The sequence below is a fragment of the Dendrobium catenatum genome, unplaced genomic scaffold (assembly GCF_001605985.2).
Source record: "Dendrobium catenatum unplaced genomic scaffold, ASM160598v2 fragScaff_scaffold_1417, whole genome shotgun sequence".
Taxonomy (NCBI): domain Eukaryota; kingdom Viridiplantae; phylum Streptophyta; class Magnoliopsida; order Asparagales; family Orchidaceae; genus Dendrobium; species Dendrobium catenatum.
Window position 1 is genome coordinate 555,189 of NW_021319879.1, and position 18,129 is coordinate 573,317.

General features: G+C 32.5%; 1 protein-coding gene and 1 long non-coding RNA gene across 9 annotated transcripts; one reads left to right on the forward strand and one right to left on the reverse strand.

Moving 5' to 3' along the window:
- The first annotated feature begins 1,966 nt into the window (after positions 1-1,966).
- Positions 1,967-2,412, forward strand: LOC110111623. Its single transcript, XR_002304903.2, has 2 exons — positions 1,967-2,049; positions 2,125-2,412. It is a non-coding gene; the product is annotated as an uncharacterized LOC110111623 (long non-coding RNA).
- A 2,693-nt stretch (positions 2,413-5,105) lies between these two features.
- LOC110111616 (GDSL esterase/lipase At5g33370-like) lies at positions 5,106-9,294 on the reverse strand. 8 transcript variants are annotated; one of them, XM_028699975.1, is made up of 6 exons: positions 8,981-9,294; positions 8,780-8,907; positions 8,244-8,486; positions 6,648-6,843; positions 5,878-5,895; positions 5,106-5,747 (listed from the first exon to the last, which is right to left on the reverse strand). In XM_028699975.1, exons 1-6 carry the CDS (start codon positions 9,219-9,221, stop codon positions 5,482-5,484), a joined length of 1,092 nt encoding a protein of 363 aa, XP_028555808.1. In that variant the 5' UTR covers positions 9,222-9,294; the 3' UTR covers positions 5,106-5,481. The 8 variants fall into 8 exon arrangements, with proteins under 8 accessions (XP_028555808.1, XP_028555806.1, XP_028555807.1 ...); XM_028699973.1 differs by lacking the exon at positions 5,878-5,895 and having other exon boundaries at positions 5,106-5,777; positions 6,660-6,843; XM_028699974.1 differs by lacking the exon at positions 5,878-5,895 and having other exon boundaries at positions 5,106-5,771; positions 6,654-6,843.
- Positions 9,295-18,129: the final 8,835 nt, after the last annotated feature.

Genomic DNA, 18,129 nt, shown 5'->3' on the forward strand with positions numbered 1-18,129 from the left:
TGCCCCTTAATTAGTTAATTATATAATTTAATTTAGAGAAGTGATTTAATTTAATTACAACAAATAGATACAATAACCTTACCCTGTTGATCATATTTATAAATAATTAAAAAATATACACTATTATTTAAAATTCATATTAAGTTATTTCTTGTTTTACAAAGAAATTTTTGCTTGAATTGGATGAATCTCAATCATGTAGGTTAATTTTCTATAATTGTTTTTAAAAAAATATATATTATAATTTTTTATTTTAATTTTTAAGAAAATGTATGTATTTACATATTCTCATTTTTTCTATTTTTGAAAGAAAAATATTTATTTTAAAAATATCCAAAATAAATTTTTAGAAATTTTGTATATTTAAAAACAATTTGTATATAAAAAATAATTAAATGGGGTATGCTTAACTGATCTCTTGTCATCGTCTGATGCAACAAAACAATATTTGTTGTATTGATGAAAGGGATCGCTGCCTTCCTTTTCAACCTTCTTAGGGATTGACAAAAATTGGTGAAGAAAATTTAGCTCTTCATATGAATTTTATAATTATTATTTATTTAGAAATATATGTAATAATAGAAATTAAAATATAATTAAATTTTATATTATATTTATTTCAAAATAAATTCAATAATTATTAAATTCATGTCAATTAAATTGGAATCAATATATCCTTTATTTTTTTCCAAAGCTCCTTTGATCACTTCATTTATAGGGTTTGATCTAATTGGTTATGTGATGTAATTATTGTGTTTTTTATATGGTTGACATAATTATTCTAATATTTCAAATGGTATGATTTCTTTTTAGGCTCATTAAAAAAATTATGATGAAAAATAGTGTCACGCTGGCCTCAATTTTACCCTATTAAATTTAAAAAGAGAAGATTAAATAATGAATATGTATTACAATCAATTCATTCACTATTGATTTACTTACTATTTGCAATTCATTTTTCAACTAATGTTTTGATCCGATCACAAATGTCTAATAACCTATCTCTCAGTCCAAGTTAATTTTTCCGCCAGTTTTTTCTCTCTCTCGACACCTAGATCAGGTAAATTTCTAATCTACAACCGACCTCGAACCCTCTTTCTTTTGATATTGATTCTCTGGTCCAATTCCATCATCTCTTCTAGGAGAAATTATTCTCTGCGGAGGCCGGACCTAAAACGTTGTCCGAAGACCAACCAGAATATGTCATATCAATAGTACCGAGCAGCGGTACCGAGCAAGGGATGACATGACACATTCTAATTTGTCTCTGGATGACGTCCTCATAGAATAATTAATATTCTTCTAGATATATAAACCCATTTGTTTCCCTTCTCTCTCAATCATTCACTGGTCAAGCGTCGCCATGGACAACCTTTACAGGGCTTCATAGAGATTGTTGATTTTTGCTCACTCAATATTCCTATTCAATTTGCATCCAAATTTGCCAATATTGGCTTCTTGTAGATTGTTATTTCTTCATTAATCTTTTATGCAACTCAACTCGTCATATATTAACATTTTTGTTAATATATATATATAAAGCTAGGTAAGGAATATATTAGCACTGAATAGATGCCATAAGGCCAATATAAATACTAATCAAAGCATCTCTTCTCCACATTGGATTCCATCCTTGTTTTATGTTAATTTCCACTACCTAAATTATTTTATAGTTGACAATAATACTTTTAAGGTGGTGCTCTTAGCACCCATATCAGATTTTATCCAAAATTTCTAATTAAGTGGGCCTCCATACATCACATAAAGGTGAATGTAAAGTTTGTTAGATAAAATTCATATATGAAAATATTCGATTTGCTTTGAGATTAGTGTTATACGGATATAATTTGTTATTAAGGGGATCCTGATAAAAAAAAATATTATGTGGGCTCCATATCACATGAAGATGAATGAAACTTGTCTCATAAAATTGAGATGTGACAGTATTGTCTATACTCTGTATCCATTAGGAAAGAAAGCTCAAGCTCTGACCTCTCCACTTCTCCACTCATATATTCTTAAAGAAGATTATGAATCTATCCTCCTTGAGTAACTAAAAGCTGCTTTTTCTTCATTTTATTTTTAATCTTTCTTCATAAACCAGTTTGAGCTGATCTTTGTCAGGAGAAATAGCAATGGATTTCTGTGGATTTTTGGAGATTTCGAAGAGCAAATGTATGCAGGAAGAGGAGAGCAGATGCAGGAAGCTGAAGAAGAGGAAGAGTTGATAGGCCTAACTTGATGAGTGTATAGGCAAGTCTGATGCTTGGCTTTGGTATTCATCTTGAATCCTTTCCTTTCTTGCAGTTCTTTAGGTGCTTTGGTTCTCCCTCTTTCTGAAATGTAAGACGAACCTTTACTTTGGTTCATAAAATAATGAAATCCTAAGAGAATCATATCCTTGTGTTCTTATGATCTTCTTCTCTAGATGGGTCTTGAGTAGTTCCTCTTTGTTTTTACAGCCACATAGATCCGCCGGTAACAAGGAAATTCAGTCAGAAATGTCCCTTTTTCGACAATTTTCAGGCGGAATTCCATGTGATGGTAATTCACGCGTTAGAAAATTTAAATGAGTTTTCTACCAGAAACATTCTCGACGGATCTTTCGGCGCAATTCCAGTGAAAAAAATGAAGGCAACGCTGGAAATTCTGCCGGTAATTTTCGATAGAAATTGCACCATAATTTAATATATGCCGGTAAATAAGCCGGTGGAATATGTGCCAGTAACATAACGACGGAAAGTACGCCGGAAATTTACCGGCGCATATTCCGCCGATTAGTCTATCACTTTTTTTTTGTTCTAAGATAAATTTTTATTTATTATTTATATACATTAAAAAAATAATCACTCATATATATTTTGATTTTGAAAGAAAAGTTTGTCAACTGCTTTATCTATTCAGAATAGTTTTTGGGTGGTGATTGGATAGAGTGATGTAAAGTGAGGGAAATGAAGCAAAATTATTGAAATTATAGTATGACTATGAATAGTTAGTATTGACCTCAGATATTAACCCCCTTTTAATATAAATTAAATTAATACATGTGCTCATATTAAATAGATAAAAAGTGTATTAGTCATATTAAATAGGTGACCATATATGAATGTTTATCTTGGTCGTTCGTCGAATATAAGGAAAAACTAAGGACCGCGGTACCCTTGGTACTCTGTCCAATAATGATATGAGGCATGACTATAATTTTTCGATCGGTGGAGGATGTTTCAAGTCAAACAATAATGATATGAGGCATGACTATTTTTTCTAATACAGCGAGAAACGCTCAGATTGTGAATTGACAATGGACGATTGGAAGATATCGTTTGTTGGTAGGATTTGTTATTCTGTGCGGAGTACGGATGGCGTCTGGAGACACCAATAAAAATGTGTCACATCACCCTTTGTGTATGCGCTCGGTACCGTTCGGTACCTAAGCATAACCGGACGTGAGAACCGTCCGGTGTCCGAACATAATAATAGCTCTGTTGGTAGACATTGCATGTTGGTCAATATGCAATATTGAAGGAAAGGAAGTGGTTTGTAGTTTGCTTGATTCCTAACCTAATAGAAACTTTGAAGAAGAGCAGTAATCACAGGTTAAGTGGCGGGGTTTTATGTCATGTTTTCTAATAAATTGCAGTAGCTATTATAACTTGTATAACGTAGGAGGCTTCGTTTGGGCCGGCTTTCTTTCTGCTTCTTGAAGTTATTTTTTAGTACACAATTTTTTTAAATTAAAAAGTCGCTTTAAGAAACAGTAAGAAAACTGTTCCAACCGAAGCCTTAAATGACATGATTTTCAAAGCAATTGGAGGGTTAGGTTTTGTTTGGAACGGCTTTTTTGTTGCTTCTTAAATCAACTTTTTAATACAAAAACTAAAGTATTTATAATAGAAAACTGCTTTAAGAAGCAACAAGAAAGTCGTCCCAAATGAAGCCTTAGTTAATTATCTTCTTTTAGTCAAGAAATAAGTCCAAAATAGTCATGAAATCCTAACCCTTTAACATTAAGGTGCATAAGTCTATTCATGAACCTTTATGATTGCATTATATATAGAAGGGTAAAGGGTTGTATCATAGAGATATTGTAAGTCATTGGAATACAAGAAGATTCAAAGACACCCCCGGCTAGTCGTCATTAACGTCTTATGAATTTTAAATAATAAAAAAATGATATTTATTAAAGATGCTCAGTATATTTTTATTTCACAATAAAATACAAACAAAATAAAAATAAAAAAGTAAAAGTAAAAACAAAAAAAATAATATTATTACTTTAAAATTTAAATATAAAATTGCAATGGAAATATAAATTTAAATATAAAATTGCTGGAAATATAATTTGGCGATCTTAAGCTCGTTGGATTCGTCTCGTCGAGTCGCTCGATTCAACTATAAGCATGTTATATTTGGAAACTGTTTGGTAATCCAAATTATGGAATGAACCTTCGGAATGTGCTTCGAGCCTTCGATTCGGACCCATTTGGGCTCGGATTGAGCTGAATTTGGTGTCGTTGGGTTCGTGTTTCCGAGACAATCAGTTTGACTGTAAGTTTACTGAAATCGGAGTTCCCTATATTTAATTCTTGAAGCTTCCAATTGAATTTTTTGCCTCGAGATTCGTGCCCGATTAAGATAATTTTTTTATGATACATCAATAATATTTTACATGCATCTTGATAATTGAATATTTTTAAAATAAAAGGTTGGGGGTTTACATATATATACCCTACAATTTTTATATATTTAGATGTCTAATATTTAAATCTTTATATTTATTAATATATTATTTTTATTTAAATCATATCATTCCATTTAAATTTAATCATAATGACACTCATAGTACTTAATTAATCATTAGCTATGATCCTTTTAAAAATTTTGCCTACAAAATATTAGAATATTTTATTAAAATTATAAGAGTCAAATTTTAATTGAGGCTTCGTTTGAGATAGCTTTCTTTTTACTTTCTAAACCAGCTTTCTTGAACAAAAATTTCAAATTCAATATAATTTTGAACTAATTAATAAACTCTTTTGAAAAGCATTAAGAAAGTTATCCCAAATAAAATCTTAATTGAAAGTTAACGAACATTTCAAACTTATTTTCATTAAAAACCCCATAAATAAACAAAATATTAGCTTAGTAACAACCAAAAGAACAATCACATAAACATGGAATTTTGCTGAAGCCATAATTATTAAATGTCAAAATAAGAACACTTCACTTCTCACATGGCCACATTACAGAAACAACTAACCACAAACTAAAGTTTCGTTTGGGACTGCTTTCTTACTACTTAAAGCAGCTTTTTAGTACAAAGATTTTAAATATTTGCACTAAAAAACTACTTTAAAAAATAGTTGGAAAGCCATCCCAAATGAAGCCTAAGTAAGTAAAACTTCATTAAAAACATACTAATTATTTTATAATAATATAATAGCATGATTAAAATCTTCAGCCAAAGTTGATTAATTCTAATTAAGCCTTCTCATCCATGGCTAATATGGTGCTCAAGTTCATTGGATTCATGTACTCAACTGAACCAGTCATGAATTGGCTAACAATGATGCGATTTGCTTTCTCTGATGGGTGGAATCCGTCCCAGAAAGCATAAATATCTCTATTTGGGCACAAGTTTGAAGCCACTGTGCAAAGGCCAATTCCATTATATGGACCTTGTCCACAGCATGCAATTTTTGATGTTACAAAACCTGCAAAATTAGTCACCTCATCAACATTAAGCCAAATGATCATGAAGCATATATATAGTGCATGCATTTTGATAATAATGCATAGTGACATTTGATTTCTATGATGTTTGATTGCATTCAAAATAATGATTATGAGAAAGTAATGTTTGTTCACTATCGCAAATGTTTGTTCGGCTGGTGAGTCGTCAGTATCGTCGGCAGAAATACATTTTCACGGACTGTGTATCTCCGACGAACTAGTTCATTGATAGTATATAATATATTCTCTGTAAGTTTTAATCACTATCACTCTCGTTGTCAACTCGTCATCTAATATATCTTATTGATATTTTTTCCCCTCTTGAAAATGGCGATAATTTATTCAAACTGCATATAAGATGCCAGAGGCAGAACCAAGCCCTGTTTTTTAGAGTTGTCAAAATAAGATTGTGAAATATATCGTTTAAACGTATGAAATAGAAAAATAAAAAGTTTTAAAAGAATTTGAGCAATTGCATTTATTGAAGATAGGTAAAATAGTTAAAAGGTTCATTATTCTAAAAAAAAAATTGGGATGGGCAATTGTATGACAAGCTTTTGTGGTGGGGAGATTGTGAAATCCCTTAAGTAAATGAAAGCTAAACTCTTAAACATCGATACACCTTTTGGTGCAATGGCTGAAATTTTTGCAAGAAACTCCGCAGTTAATCGTGCTCATTCTGGAGCAATTATGAGATGGGTGACCTACTGAGAAGTTACACCAAGAGGACAAAATTGTGAGGCTTAGACCAAAGCGGACAATATATCAATAGTAATGAAATGTGACAGATTTGACTTCACTAAATTTAAGAAAAAATATATATAGAATATGAGTAATTATTTCTAATACCTAAAAATTTTTAATTTATAATTCCTTTATTTTAAATGAAATATAATTAAAAAAATAATATATATATATAACGTCTGCTCCGATCTGACGGTTGAGATCCGCCAAGAGTTGGACCAGCTGTGGGTTGAAGAGATCCCCGGCCCGTTCGAGCTCCGGGTCACAGTCACCGGTTCGGCTTCTTAGGGCAAGCTCGGCCGGCACACAGCCTAGTGGACCGGTGCCGGTGACCAGAACCCGCCTGGCTCCCAGCTCATACAGTCTCTGCAGAAAATTCAGAATTAAGAAATCAATTTCTAACTATTGAGTCCAAATTTAGGATTATTTAAGACAGCTTTTTAAAATAATTTTATAGTATAAAATTTATTTTAATTATTATTTTTTTAATTAAAAAGGGGATTTACACAAATACCACTTTATTTCATGCTATTTAATAACATCTTAAACTTTACTATCATTTATATAAAATTTTGATATCAAGTATATCACTCTTATACAGCTCACATTGGCCTATTTGTTGAGAGCTTAGGCTTCCAACTAAGAGGTCTTGAGTTCGAGTTTTTGTGTATGCATTGCGTGTATGAATTTGTCTTAAATGACCTAAAAAAATATATCACTCTTATATTTCATTCTTACAACCTATATAATCCTATAAGCTTTAATATTGAATTATTTACACCCATATTTGTCTTGTAAGCGGTAGGCCTGTAATATTAAAATTTTAGGTGATAGCTATGTAAATCGTATGAAATAAAATGGTATGTATGTAAATCATCCTAAAAAGAGAGATTTACACACAATTAACAAACTATTTAAAAAACAACAACAAAAAAATTATCTCAAACGAGTTTTATTATTATTATTTTTTTTTACAAATTCTATTTTGCAGAATTTTACTTGAAATAGACTCAACTCTTTGAGAAGGGTTTGAAATTACTATAGATTTTTATAAATGTGATTATAAAATTATTATGAGAAAATTAATTTTATTAATTGCTGTAAGAAATAGATTCTTAATATTAAATTTTTTAAAAGCAACGAAAAAATAGTAATTAAATAAAATTGTAGTTACAATTTGAAAAATAATGCAGTAATAAAATTTCGCAAATAGGCCCTAAATTGCTGTAAGATTTAGGGCCTATTTGCGAAATTTTTTCTTTTAAATTTTTAGCATAATTTTCAATTGATGCAAATATGGGGAATTTTTCAAAAATAATTAAGCATAGATATTTTGTTATAATTTATATTAGAATAAATTAAAAAAAAAATTATATACAGCACTATTTTTAAAGCAAATCTAATAGCTTTTAAATATATTTAGATACAATTATATAAGATATCATAACACACATTTTTTTAGGACTTTTTTTAATCTCTTTATTTGCATAAATAATGTATAATTTATTTAATAGCTATTTTAAAAAATTATTTAATATAACATCACAATAAAGAAAGTCTTCTACCAACCGAAAAAAGAAAAATTATTTTGTGGGACGTCTGGACGTGTTCGGTGTCGAATTCGTACGCGCCACATCACCTAGGACCCAGTGCATCAGGTGATATGGTATGTCCGAATTCGCCTCCATACGAGTTTGAACGCTGCACAGAATAATCTCTCCCGAAAAAAAAACACAAAAAAGAGAGATTTATGTAAATATATATACCGCAAGAATCTTCTTATACTCAGAGATGAGGTACTGAACATAATCAGGCAAAGAGAATTCTCGAGATCTGGCAGAGTAAGGCACCAAATAATAGTTGTTGACGAAGTCGTTCCCGCCGAGAGTGATCAGAACAAGAGCGCCGTTGACCAAATGTTGACTCTGAACTGGACCAATCAGAGAGCTCAGCCTCCGCTGGTACTGCTGGAAGTACTCCAGCTGCTTGTTGATTCTTATGATATTAAACTGTATTAGCAAATCATGTGGAAGTGGTCAAATAAGTTTAGCTGAATTTAGGCTTTATTTGGGATAATTTTCGTTCTGCTTCTTAAAATAGTTTTTAAGTACAAAATTTTCAATTTTTGTACTAAAAAACTATTTTAAAAATAAAGAATAAAATTGTCCCAAACAAAATTTTAGTATTAACTCATGCAAGCTCTTCCTTCAATCAAAAAATTTTCGAGCAAATCACTCAGATTTAGCAGATTTCATGAGAATTTTACTTTAAAAAAGAAAAAAAAAGAAAAAACAGTTCTTACAAATTGAATGCCAGTATCATTCAGAATTCCAATGCCAGCTGAAGCAAAATTAGCTCCCACAAGCAATCTCTCCCCACGCAGCTCAGGGCTCAAATAAGGCAATGTAGTCTCAGCGCCAATTTGCTCACCTGAAACTCACCTCAACAAGCTCAGCAACCAAAGCATATTAGCAAAGAAACCATAGGAGTTAATGGTGATTACTGATAATATCTGGAATGTTTAAGCCATTTGAGAAGCGGCCGGTGGGCCGATGCGTCGGGTAATCGATGCCATATGGCGGCGAATCGGCTCGAGCAGTGGTTGCGAGAAAGTTATTGTTGCCATTATCGACGAGGGAGTCTCCGAAGACGAAGAAAGCCTTGGCCTCAGAAGGCACAGTCCAGCTTCCAAGAGCTAGCAATATTTCAAGCAAGGAGATAAATAGAGTCATGAAGGATTCCATGACTGAAGAATAAGAAGAAGAGAAGGGCTAGCTGATGTTAGGTACATGAAAGTGAGAGGGGAGAGGCTTTATATAAAAGTTCAGACAGCATTAAAGTCTTTCTGTAATGTGATTTGGAGGTTATTGATTTAGTTCAGTAAAATATAGTTTCTCTATGCTATAGAAATAAGCCTGTATAATCTTTATATTAAGAAGGTCATGTACTGGATATGCTATTTTTATGATATAACATTTAAGAACTTTTCATTCACTACTGTATAACTGAGGCGGTGCAGAAAGTCTCAGTTGATCAACAGACAACGGTGTTAAATTGGGCTTTCTTGTTGCTTCTCAAAGAATCTTTCTAGTTAAAAAAATAAAAATTTTATATTCAAAAGCTAGAGAATAGAATACAGCTCTCGACTCTCTTAGACATAAGATTTTACAACAGTCACTTGGTTTATGATACGGAAATTAGTTGCAATAATTTTCATTGTGCTAATCCGGGGAGGATATGGATTAATGGTCCCCTGATAGGCTTACATTTAAGCCTTCCTTCTTCTCTTCTCAAATGGTTGTTGGGACGGTAATTTTTGGTACTAGTCCCCCTTTCTTCTTTCGGTGATTTATGCTTCTAATCACTAGGATGACAGGAAAGCTCTTTGGGAAGATTTAAGAACCATTTCACCTTTTAGGAGCACTCCTTGGATTTTAATGGGTGATTTTAACTGCTTCTGGTTTCCTTCGGATAAGATTGGAGGGAATGTGCTACATCAAAATCAGCTTCATGACTTTAATAGTTTCATTTTTCGACTCTAATATTAAAGATTTAGCTTGTGTTGGTCCTTCATATACTTGGTATAATCAATCAGCGGACTGATTATCCAATTCACATCAAATTGGATCGTATGTTGGTAAATGAAGATTGGTTGGCTTCCTTTCCCAACTCTTATTACATGATTAAATGTCCTGGAGTTTCTGATCACAATTCTATTTTCCTCTTGCCTGGGGATAATTCTTCCACTAAGCATCAATTTCTCTTCGAAAATTATTGGACCAAATATGAGCAGTTCTGGTACTTATTGTTTGATATTTTCTCTGCCAAAACAAAAGGGACCCCTTTTTGTAGACCTTTGCTCTAAGCTTAAGTAACTCAAAGTGGCAATTAGAGGGAAAAGATGGGCTATCTCTAACTTGATGTCAGATCATATCAAGAATCTACAAGACAAGCAAAATTCTTGTCTTGGTAGCTTGCATCCTGATGGAAACATAGTTCAAGCCTCTTTGGCGCTTAAAAGCATAAATCATAAATTGGCGGCTGCTTCATCTATGTGGTTTTCTTGGGTTAAACAAAAGGCAAAAATCAAATGGTTATCTCAGGGTGAGGATGATCTCAAATTTTTATATGCTAGAATTCGATTGAGGATGAGTTATAAAAAAACTGATATTTCCTTAGCAATGTCTAAAGCTGACTCCTCTATGTCAGAGTCTATTAATGACTCCATCTCATACTTTCAAAGCCTCTTTAATACTCCTCAGAATCTGGATTTTGATATCAATCTCTTCCCTCTTGGTAATGTTATTCCTTCTGAATTTATTAACTCTCTTATTGCCCCTTTTTCAGAAGCTGAAATCAAAAAAGCAGTTTTCTCTGGTGCTTCCAATTCTACCCCTGATACTGATGGCTTCAACTTTGAGTTCTTTAAATCAACTTGGATGGTTATTGGAGCTACAGTATGTAATGCTGTTTAAGTATTTATACAATAATGCTTATATATATTCCCCGTACGGCTAAAGCAACCGCCATCACTCTCATCCCTAGATCTAGTCATGCTGAGGTTATTACTGATTTCTTCCTATTGCTCTTTGTAACACCTCTTACAAAATAATTGCAAAAGTTTTGGCTGCAAGGATGAAACCCATTATGCCTCATATTATTAAAGACAATCAAGCCGTCGGTTTTATTCAAAAGAGGATATCTGACAATGTTTTACTAGCCAATGAAATCCTACTGCACTCTAGGAAATCCTCCAAATTCAAGCTCATGTGTGCCAAGCTTGATATAAAAAAAACTTTGATAGTGTATCTAGAGAATTTCTTATTGCAAGGATGGTGCAAAAATGTTTTCCTATAAAGTTTGTAAAGTGGAGTGAAGCTTGCATTAAGGATATATGGTTTTCTTTATGCATTGATGGGGCACTTGAGGGTTTTTTCCCCTCCTCCTCTAAGCTTAAGCAGGGTTATCCTTTAAGCCCATATTTTTTATGCATAGTTATGGATGCATTTTCATGTATGCTTTATTGTAACCCTAATGATAATAGCTTTGAAGCTCTCTCTATTGGGGACTATAGGTTCTCCCACCTTATGTATGCTGATGATCTGATTATATTTGGGAAAGCATATACTAATAATTGTGAGAGACTTACCCAAATTCTTAAGGACTTATGTATGGCTTCGGGTCTGGAAGTGAATTTTGGGAAAAGCTCCATCATCTTGTCTCCTAACTGTCAAGTAGCAGATAATATTTGTTCTATATTTAATATTCCTGCTACCTCATCTAGCATGATCTATCTTGGGGTTCCACAAACTCTCTGGTTGGAAGGCTAAAGCTTTATCTTTCGCTGGCAGGCTTCAATTTCTTAGATACACTATTTGGAATACGATTACTTACTGGATTCGTGGGGCCATAATACCGAAAACTATTGTTAAGCAAATTGATAGGTTATGTGCTAAATTCCTTTATTTTGGTGAGACTCTCGGCAGGAAATTGCATTTAATTTCCTGGAGGAATACCTGTAGACTAAAATAAGTGGGAGGACTTGGGTTACCTTCCTTGAATTCCCTTCAATTCAGTTTTAACTGCTCTCTCATTATAAGAATTTACAATTCTCATAACACTTTGGCTAAGTGGTTGTTTAATATATATGTCTCACCTTGGAAGGAACATGTTTCTAAAGCTTCTAACTTTTGGAAAAGTGTTTGTATGGATGCCAAATTTGCCAAAGAAAATTTTCATTTTAGGGTATCTCCAAACTCTAATTTATCTCTCTATTGGGATCACTGGTTGAATGATAAATGCTTATATGAAGTAGTGGAGGTTCAACCCATTCTTAACTTCTTCCCTATGAATGTTAAACTATCAGTAATTCTGAATGGTAATGGGTGGAATTTGCCTGCTTTATTGCCTGAAGCAGTTGGCCATGTTTTTTCTGATATCTCTGTGCTCCCAGATACTCATGATAACCTATTTTGGGGTACAGGTAATATATGCAAACATAGTGCTTATAGGGAGTTTCATTTTAAAGATTATATATGCCAAGGTTAATTGGTATCATTTTGTTTGGCATAAGCAGTATGCTCTTAGATTCTCTTCTTTCTGCTGAATGACTTTAATTGGGGGCATTAAGACTGATGATATCCTAATAGCCAAGGGGATTAACATGGATGTAAAATGCTCTTTATGTCACAACATTAACGAAACTGTTACCCATTTATTTTTTGAATATGACTATTCTTTCTCAATCCTTTCTAAACTTATGAGCAATTTGGGATATTTGCTTCTGAGGCCAAACATATTACAAATTTTTTAGTTTATTGATGAGATGCGTAGTAAGATCAAGGATTTTTACTATCTAATTATTTGTTGCTCGGTTTATCATATATGAAGAGAAAGAAATAATAGGAGGTTTGACAACATTTCTGTATCTGCTACTACCTTAGCTCTTAAAATTAAGGCTGCTGTTTTCACTAAGGTTATGAAATGGAAAAAATGGGTATTTGCTGATAAGGGAGAATCATTTGGCCGTTGTTGCTATGGTTGGTTTCTCTGTTGGTAAACTGGTGGCCTCCACTAGTTCAATTCTGTTGTCTTATGCGTTTCACAGCCAACAATGTCGCGGATAGTGGGCAAGGATGATAGAATTGTTATTTTCTCCTTTGGACGGCAATAAAGCTTTGACTGTTATTCTTCAGCAACCAGGTTGAGAGAGTTGCAATTCTTGAGCCCAATGGTTTTTCCTCACACTCCCTGATTGGGTTTATTTTTGAGAGCCGCTCTTTGAGCTTTTTTCGTTGTATTCAACTTTTTATTATTATCTATTGTATAGGGGATTTTTGTCATCTCCCCTTTTTTTGGGGTTTTTGCTTTAGCATCTTAGGTCTTTGCTTACTGGTTTTATTTCCTTACTTGTAACTAGTTTATATAAATGAAAACGGGCTAAGCCCATAATTTTCCAAAAAAAAAAAATTCAAAAGCTACTTTAGAAAGCAGTAAAAAAATTGTCACAAAAGAAGCCCAAATTAAACAAAAAAAAGATTAATTGGAAATATTTATGAAAAAAACCTAATAAGAAAAATAAAATTTTGTATTCTGCATACATTAATTAAAGCTATATATATTAAGAGAGTTGCTATTTGCATGTTTTACATTCTTGCAACTTGTATAGTTTTGATGATTCCAAATATTTTTGTTTTATGTGTAGTTATCTCCTAACATTTTTTGGAAGATTTGTTTTTGCTCTTGTGTGTACTAACATTTCAGGAAAATCGAACTCCAAACTACGAAGACTTCAAATCAAATTCAGCATGCAATCCTTTATAAATTGAAGCCTTTGGAGTTGTTTTCTCTTGAGAGGGATCATTGAGTGTGAGTGTTTGGGAGAGATTGTATGAGTGAAGAGTGAGAGATCAAGTGAGGGGTTTGTGAGGGATTCACAAGGTTACTTAAAGTGAAGATCTCTTTGTTTCCTTCAAGTTTCTGCCCATCTCCTCTGAAGGCTCTCAAGTGAAGTTCAACAACATCGGTCCGGTTCTCTGTCCCCCCCCTTCTTGGTTAGCCTTGGGACATTAACTTAGGTCTAACAACCTAATTCATAGTGAACGAGTTTCAACAATATAGGTTTAGGGCTTGAGAAAAATTAACATAAATTTTTATTATGTTTAAATTAAGAGATTTTTTAATTAATTAAAAGCTATATATATCATGATTAAGGTTTCATTTAGAACTACTTTTTTACTGCTTCTTGAAGCAGCTTTCTAAAATTTTATTACTAGAAAGCTGCTTCAATAATCAATAAAAAAGTCATCCAAAACTAAGCATAAATTTAAGGGCAATTGTATAATCCTATAGCCATCATCTCCACATAAAAACCAAATGGAGGGATCTTCTTCTCTAAACACACATAGAAGTCTAATTTAAGAGGGTATGACACTGAAGCCTTTAAAGCTGGCTTGAGAAATCTTAGAAGAGGGAACTCCACATATATATATATATAATAATCATCATAATCATAGTAATAATAATAATCATAATCATAAGATAAACACATTCCACAATGGAAAACATGGATCTTTAATCTATTTTTGCATCACACAAATTGATGTGTTGGTGCAATTTTAATTTTTATGTTTATTCATAATTTGATCAGACAGGAATATTTTATAGAATAGAACATAATTTATATTGTGCCACATTTGAACTTCTTTTTTTTTTTTAACTTAAGATTTATTTATGACAGCTTTATTACTGCTTTATAAAGCAACTTTTTAGTATAAAAATACATTGAGCTATAAAATTTTATGCTAAAAACTGCTTTATAAAACAGTAAGAAAGCCGTCCCAAATGAAACATTTGTATCTTAATGCATCATCCTCTCAAGGTTGAGCATTTTAAGCTATGAAAGCTTCAAAGACTTAACACCATATATTATGTTAGCCCCATGAGCCCATGTGACTCTTGTGTGGATCATTATTATTTTGTTTATTGTAAATTTTGTATGATTTCATTTAGTAAACATATAATTAAAATGAAAAAATTATTTGTAGAAAACGTAAAAGAAAACTAAATTTAAGCATTTATTTTTATTTAAATCAATAAATTCCTTATAAAGCTTCTAAAACTATTTTATTTGACATGGCTGCTATCAATCTTAGCTTCCATGGTATTTCTAAGAACCAATAGATCTTACAATCAAAGGTCAAATCCATCTAAAACTAATTATTATCACTATTGCAAACGTAATTTGATTCCCCTTCATATTTTTTTTGCATAAAAAAATTATATTGACATTTTTTCTTCAAGAAAAAAAATTTTTTTAGATCATCTCGACTCCACCTTTCATCTATGTTTGTAGATATTAGTTTGAAGTTGGTAATTTTTGTTTAGTTATTTTGATTCAATCTACTTTATGAAGCTGTCAAGAATCACTATGATAACTTTTTTTTAATCACTTATTGATGGGAAAGGGTTGATTAAGGCTTCGTTTGTGACGGCTTTGTTATTGCTTCTTAAAACAGCTTTCTAGTTTAAAAATTAAAATTTTCATACTAGAAAGCTGCTTTAAGAAGCTGTAAAAAAGCCATCTCAAACGAAGCCCAAGGTTATTCCCCGTATATCAAATGGAGATTGTATGTTAGAAATATGTGTAACTTAAGAGAAGATTTAAAGTAAGCAACATGATTGAAATTTTCTATAATGTGGTAAATATATAATAGCATGCACTTTAGAGCATCAATAACATTAAGAATGAAGTTACCAATTTAAAGTCAGCAACATGATTGAGTAGATCATTTTCCCCTTAAATAAATCTAAATTTGGAGTTTTAAATTTTGTAAGAGGGTGCATGTATGCAATCTTTATAAAAAAAAAAAAAGAAATAGCTCCGTGATGACCATAAAAGTTCAACAAATAACTAAAATCATATAACTGACCCTTAAATAAAGCTAAATTTGGAGTTTTAAATTTTGTAAGAGGGTGCATGTATGCAATCTTTATAAAAAAAAAAAAAAGAAATAGCTAGTTGAGGTCTACATTTCTATACCCTCGAGTTTAAGGAATTTCAACACTACTTTTGAGAAGATAAATCTCATCAATTGTTGGGGTTGAAGTCAATGCTCTCAAACTTGCTAGATATAGGTAAATGTGGAACCCAAATTTTCACCTTCAAGAATTTTCATATGTTGAGTGTTCTTTGGACGTGCTATGTAATTCATTGACATCCAGAGCAGATTAATTGCATCAAAGAACACACAAAAAAAAAAAACATCATTACATTTTCAACATTCATTATTTATATTATAGTATAAAATTTCGAGTCTGAAACAATATATACAATAGCTATACTGACTACAAAAGAATACATATAACTTAAAAACTTAAAATAAAACTAAACCACATTACGACCTAGCCTCGTGCTGCAGGGCCTTACATTTGCATGAAATATTATATAGCTCCGTGATGACCATAAAAGTTCAACAAATAACTAAAATCATATAACTGAAATTAATACAAGATAAAAGAGGAACAATATACGACACGAAAACCGACTCGTTTGAAAAATGGGTCAGGTTCAGGTTCCCGAATTCGACACGTTTGAAAAATAGGTCGGGTTCGGGTTGACCTTCACTGCTCGCCCGCATTAGATAGCCTGCGTCCCCGTTCCTGCCTGCGTGCCCAAGTTCATAAGCCCGCCTACGCACCCGCGTCCCCACGACGACCTTTGTGCCCGCGTCCGCATGCCCATCTTGCGCCTGAGTCCCCGCGCCTGCATCCCCGCACCCACCTGCGCACCCCTGTCCTCGCGCCCGAGTCTCGCGCCTGCAAGCTGTCGCCTGTGTTCGCACTCGGATATGTAATCGTGTCGGGTCGGGTTAACCCGACAACCCGATGGGTCTGGGTCCGAGTTTTTGACCCGTTTACATATCCGAGTCTGGTTATGGTCGACCCGTTTGAACCCAAGTAAGTTCCGTGTTCGACCCGAACCCGACACAAAACTTGATTTTGATACCCCTAGTAAATCCTATAAAGAAATCAATACATTAATATATGCTATATGAATCAGTCATGTATGTCGATTGATAAGTTTTATTACACATTACATCTCATTTTATCGGTAAAACAATCATTATGTATTTATCATTCAATCAATTTCATTCAGTAATATCATTCAATTATTCTCATTAGTCTATCAATTGTATAATAGTATTAATATCCATATTCAATAACGAGAAATAGTAACAATAATTAGTATTATATTAGATATTTAGATGATGGTATCTTGATCTTGCTCCTGCACGTATAACTCGCAATCAATCACTTCTTATAACTCCCAATCACTGAATGCCTTATAACTCCATTTAGTGAATTACATGATAGTCATCCCTTTGACTCCTTATAACTACCAATCAGTCTCTAACTCATTATGACTCCCATAAGTAATCAATATCATTATCAGAATCATCCAAAAGAAAATAAGATTACAGAGGTGACCCCTACAAGTTTAAGTGGTGTCTCCCGCCACGTAGCACTTTGTCCCCTATAGGGTTCAAGAGGTGACTCCCATGGTGTAACATTATCTTGTATGACACTTAGTTTTCATCTTCAGATAGTATATGTCTCTAATATCACTCTCCTAATCATGTGCTTATATTCATTCACAATAATCATTTCAATTCATATCACATTTCAATATTTTTATATGAAATAACAATATATTACTTTTCAACCCATTTCTGGTATATATTTTCGCCACTTATTTCATCTAAAAATTTATATACAGCCATTTAAAAGGTAAAAATAGAATAAAATCATATCAAACTATTCAAAATAATAAAATTTATAACATATCAAAAGTTACAAAGTGAAAACTTATAAAATCAGGAGATAAAATTTTTAGCATATTTAAGAGAAATAAAGTCGGTAGAAATCATGACCATTGAAGACAGAGGTAAGATGATAGTTACATATCACAAATAGAATAATTTTTAGAAAAGGAACAACTGACAAAAATTCTGCGAATATCTTCCTCTTCTCTCTCTCTCTCTCTCTCTCTCTCTCATACACACAGACACACTCACTTCTCTTCATCTCCCCTTCAGTTTCTTCCGGACCAAGCAAAGAGAATGAGGGAAAGTGAGGGGTGATGGCATAGAT

What these genes read in the sequence shown, in the direction of transcription:
- LOC110111616 (XM_028699969.1), bottom strand. Translation starts at nt 9,221, where the DNA reads ATGGAATCCTTCATGACTCTATTTATCTCCTTGCTTGAAATATTGCTA. An exon ending in AAACATTCCAGATATTATCA is followed by an intron (nt 8,908 to 8,980) that starts GTAATCACCATT and finishes GGTGAGTTTCAG; the next exon opens with GTGAGCAAATTGGCGCTGAG. An exon ending in CCGTCAGATCGGAGCAGACG is followed by an intron (nt 5,814 to 6,653) that starts TTATATATATAT and finishes TCAAACATCATA; the next exon opens with GAAATCAAATGTCACTATGC.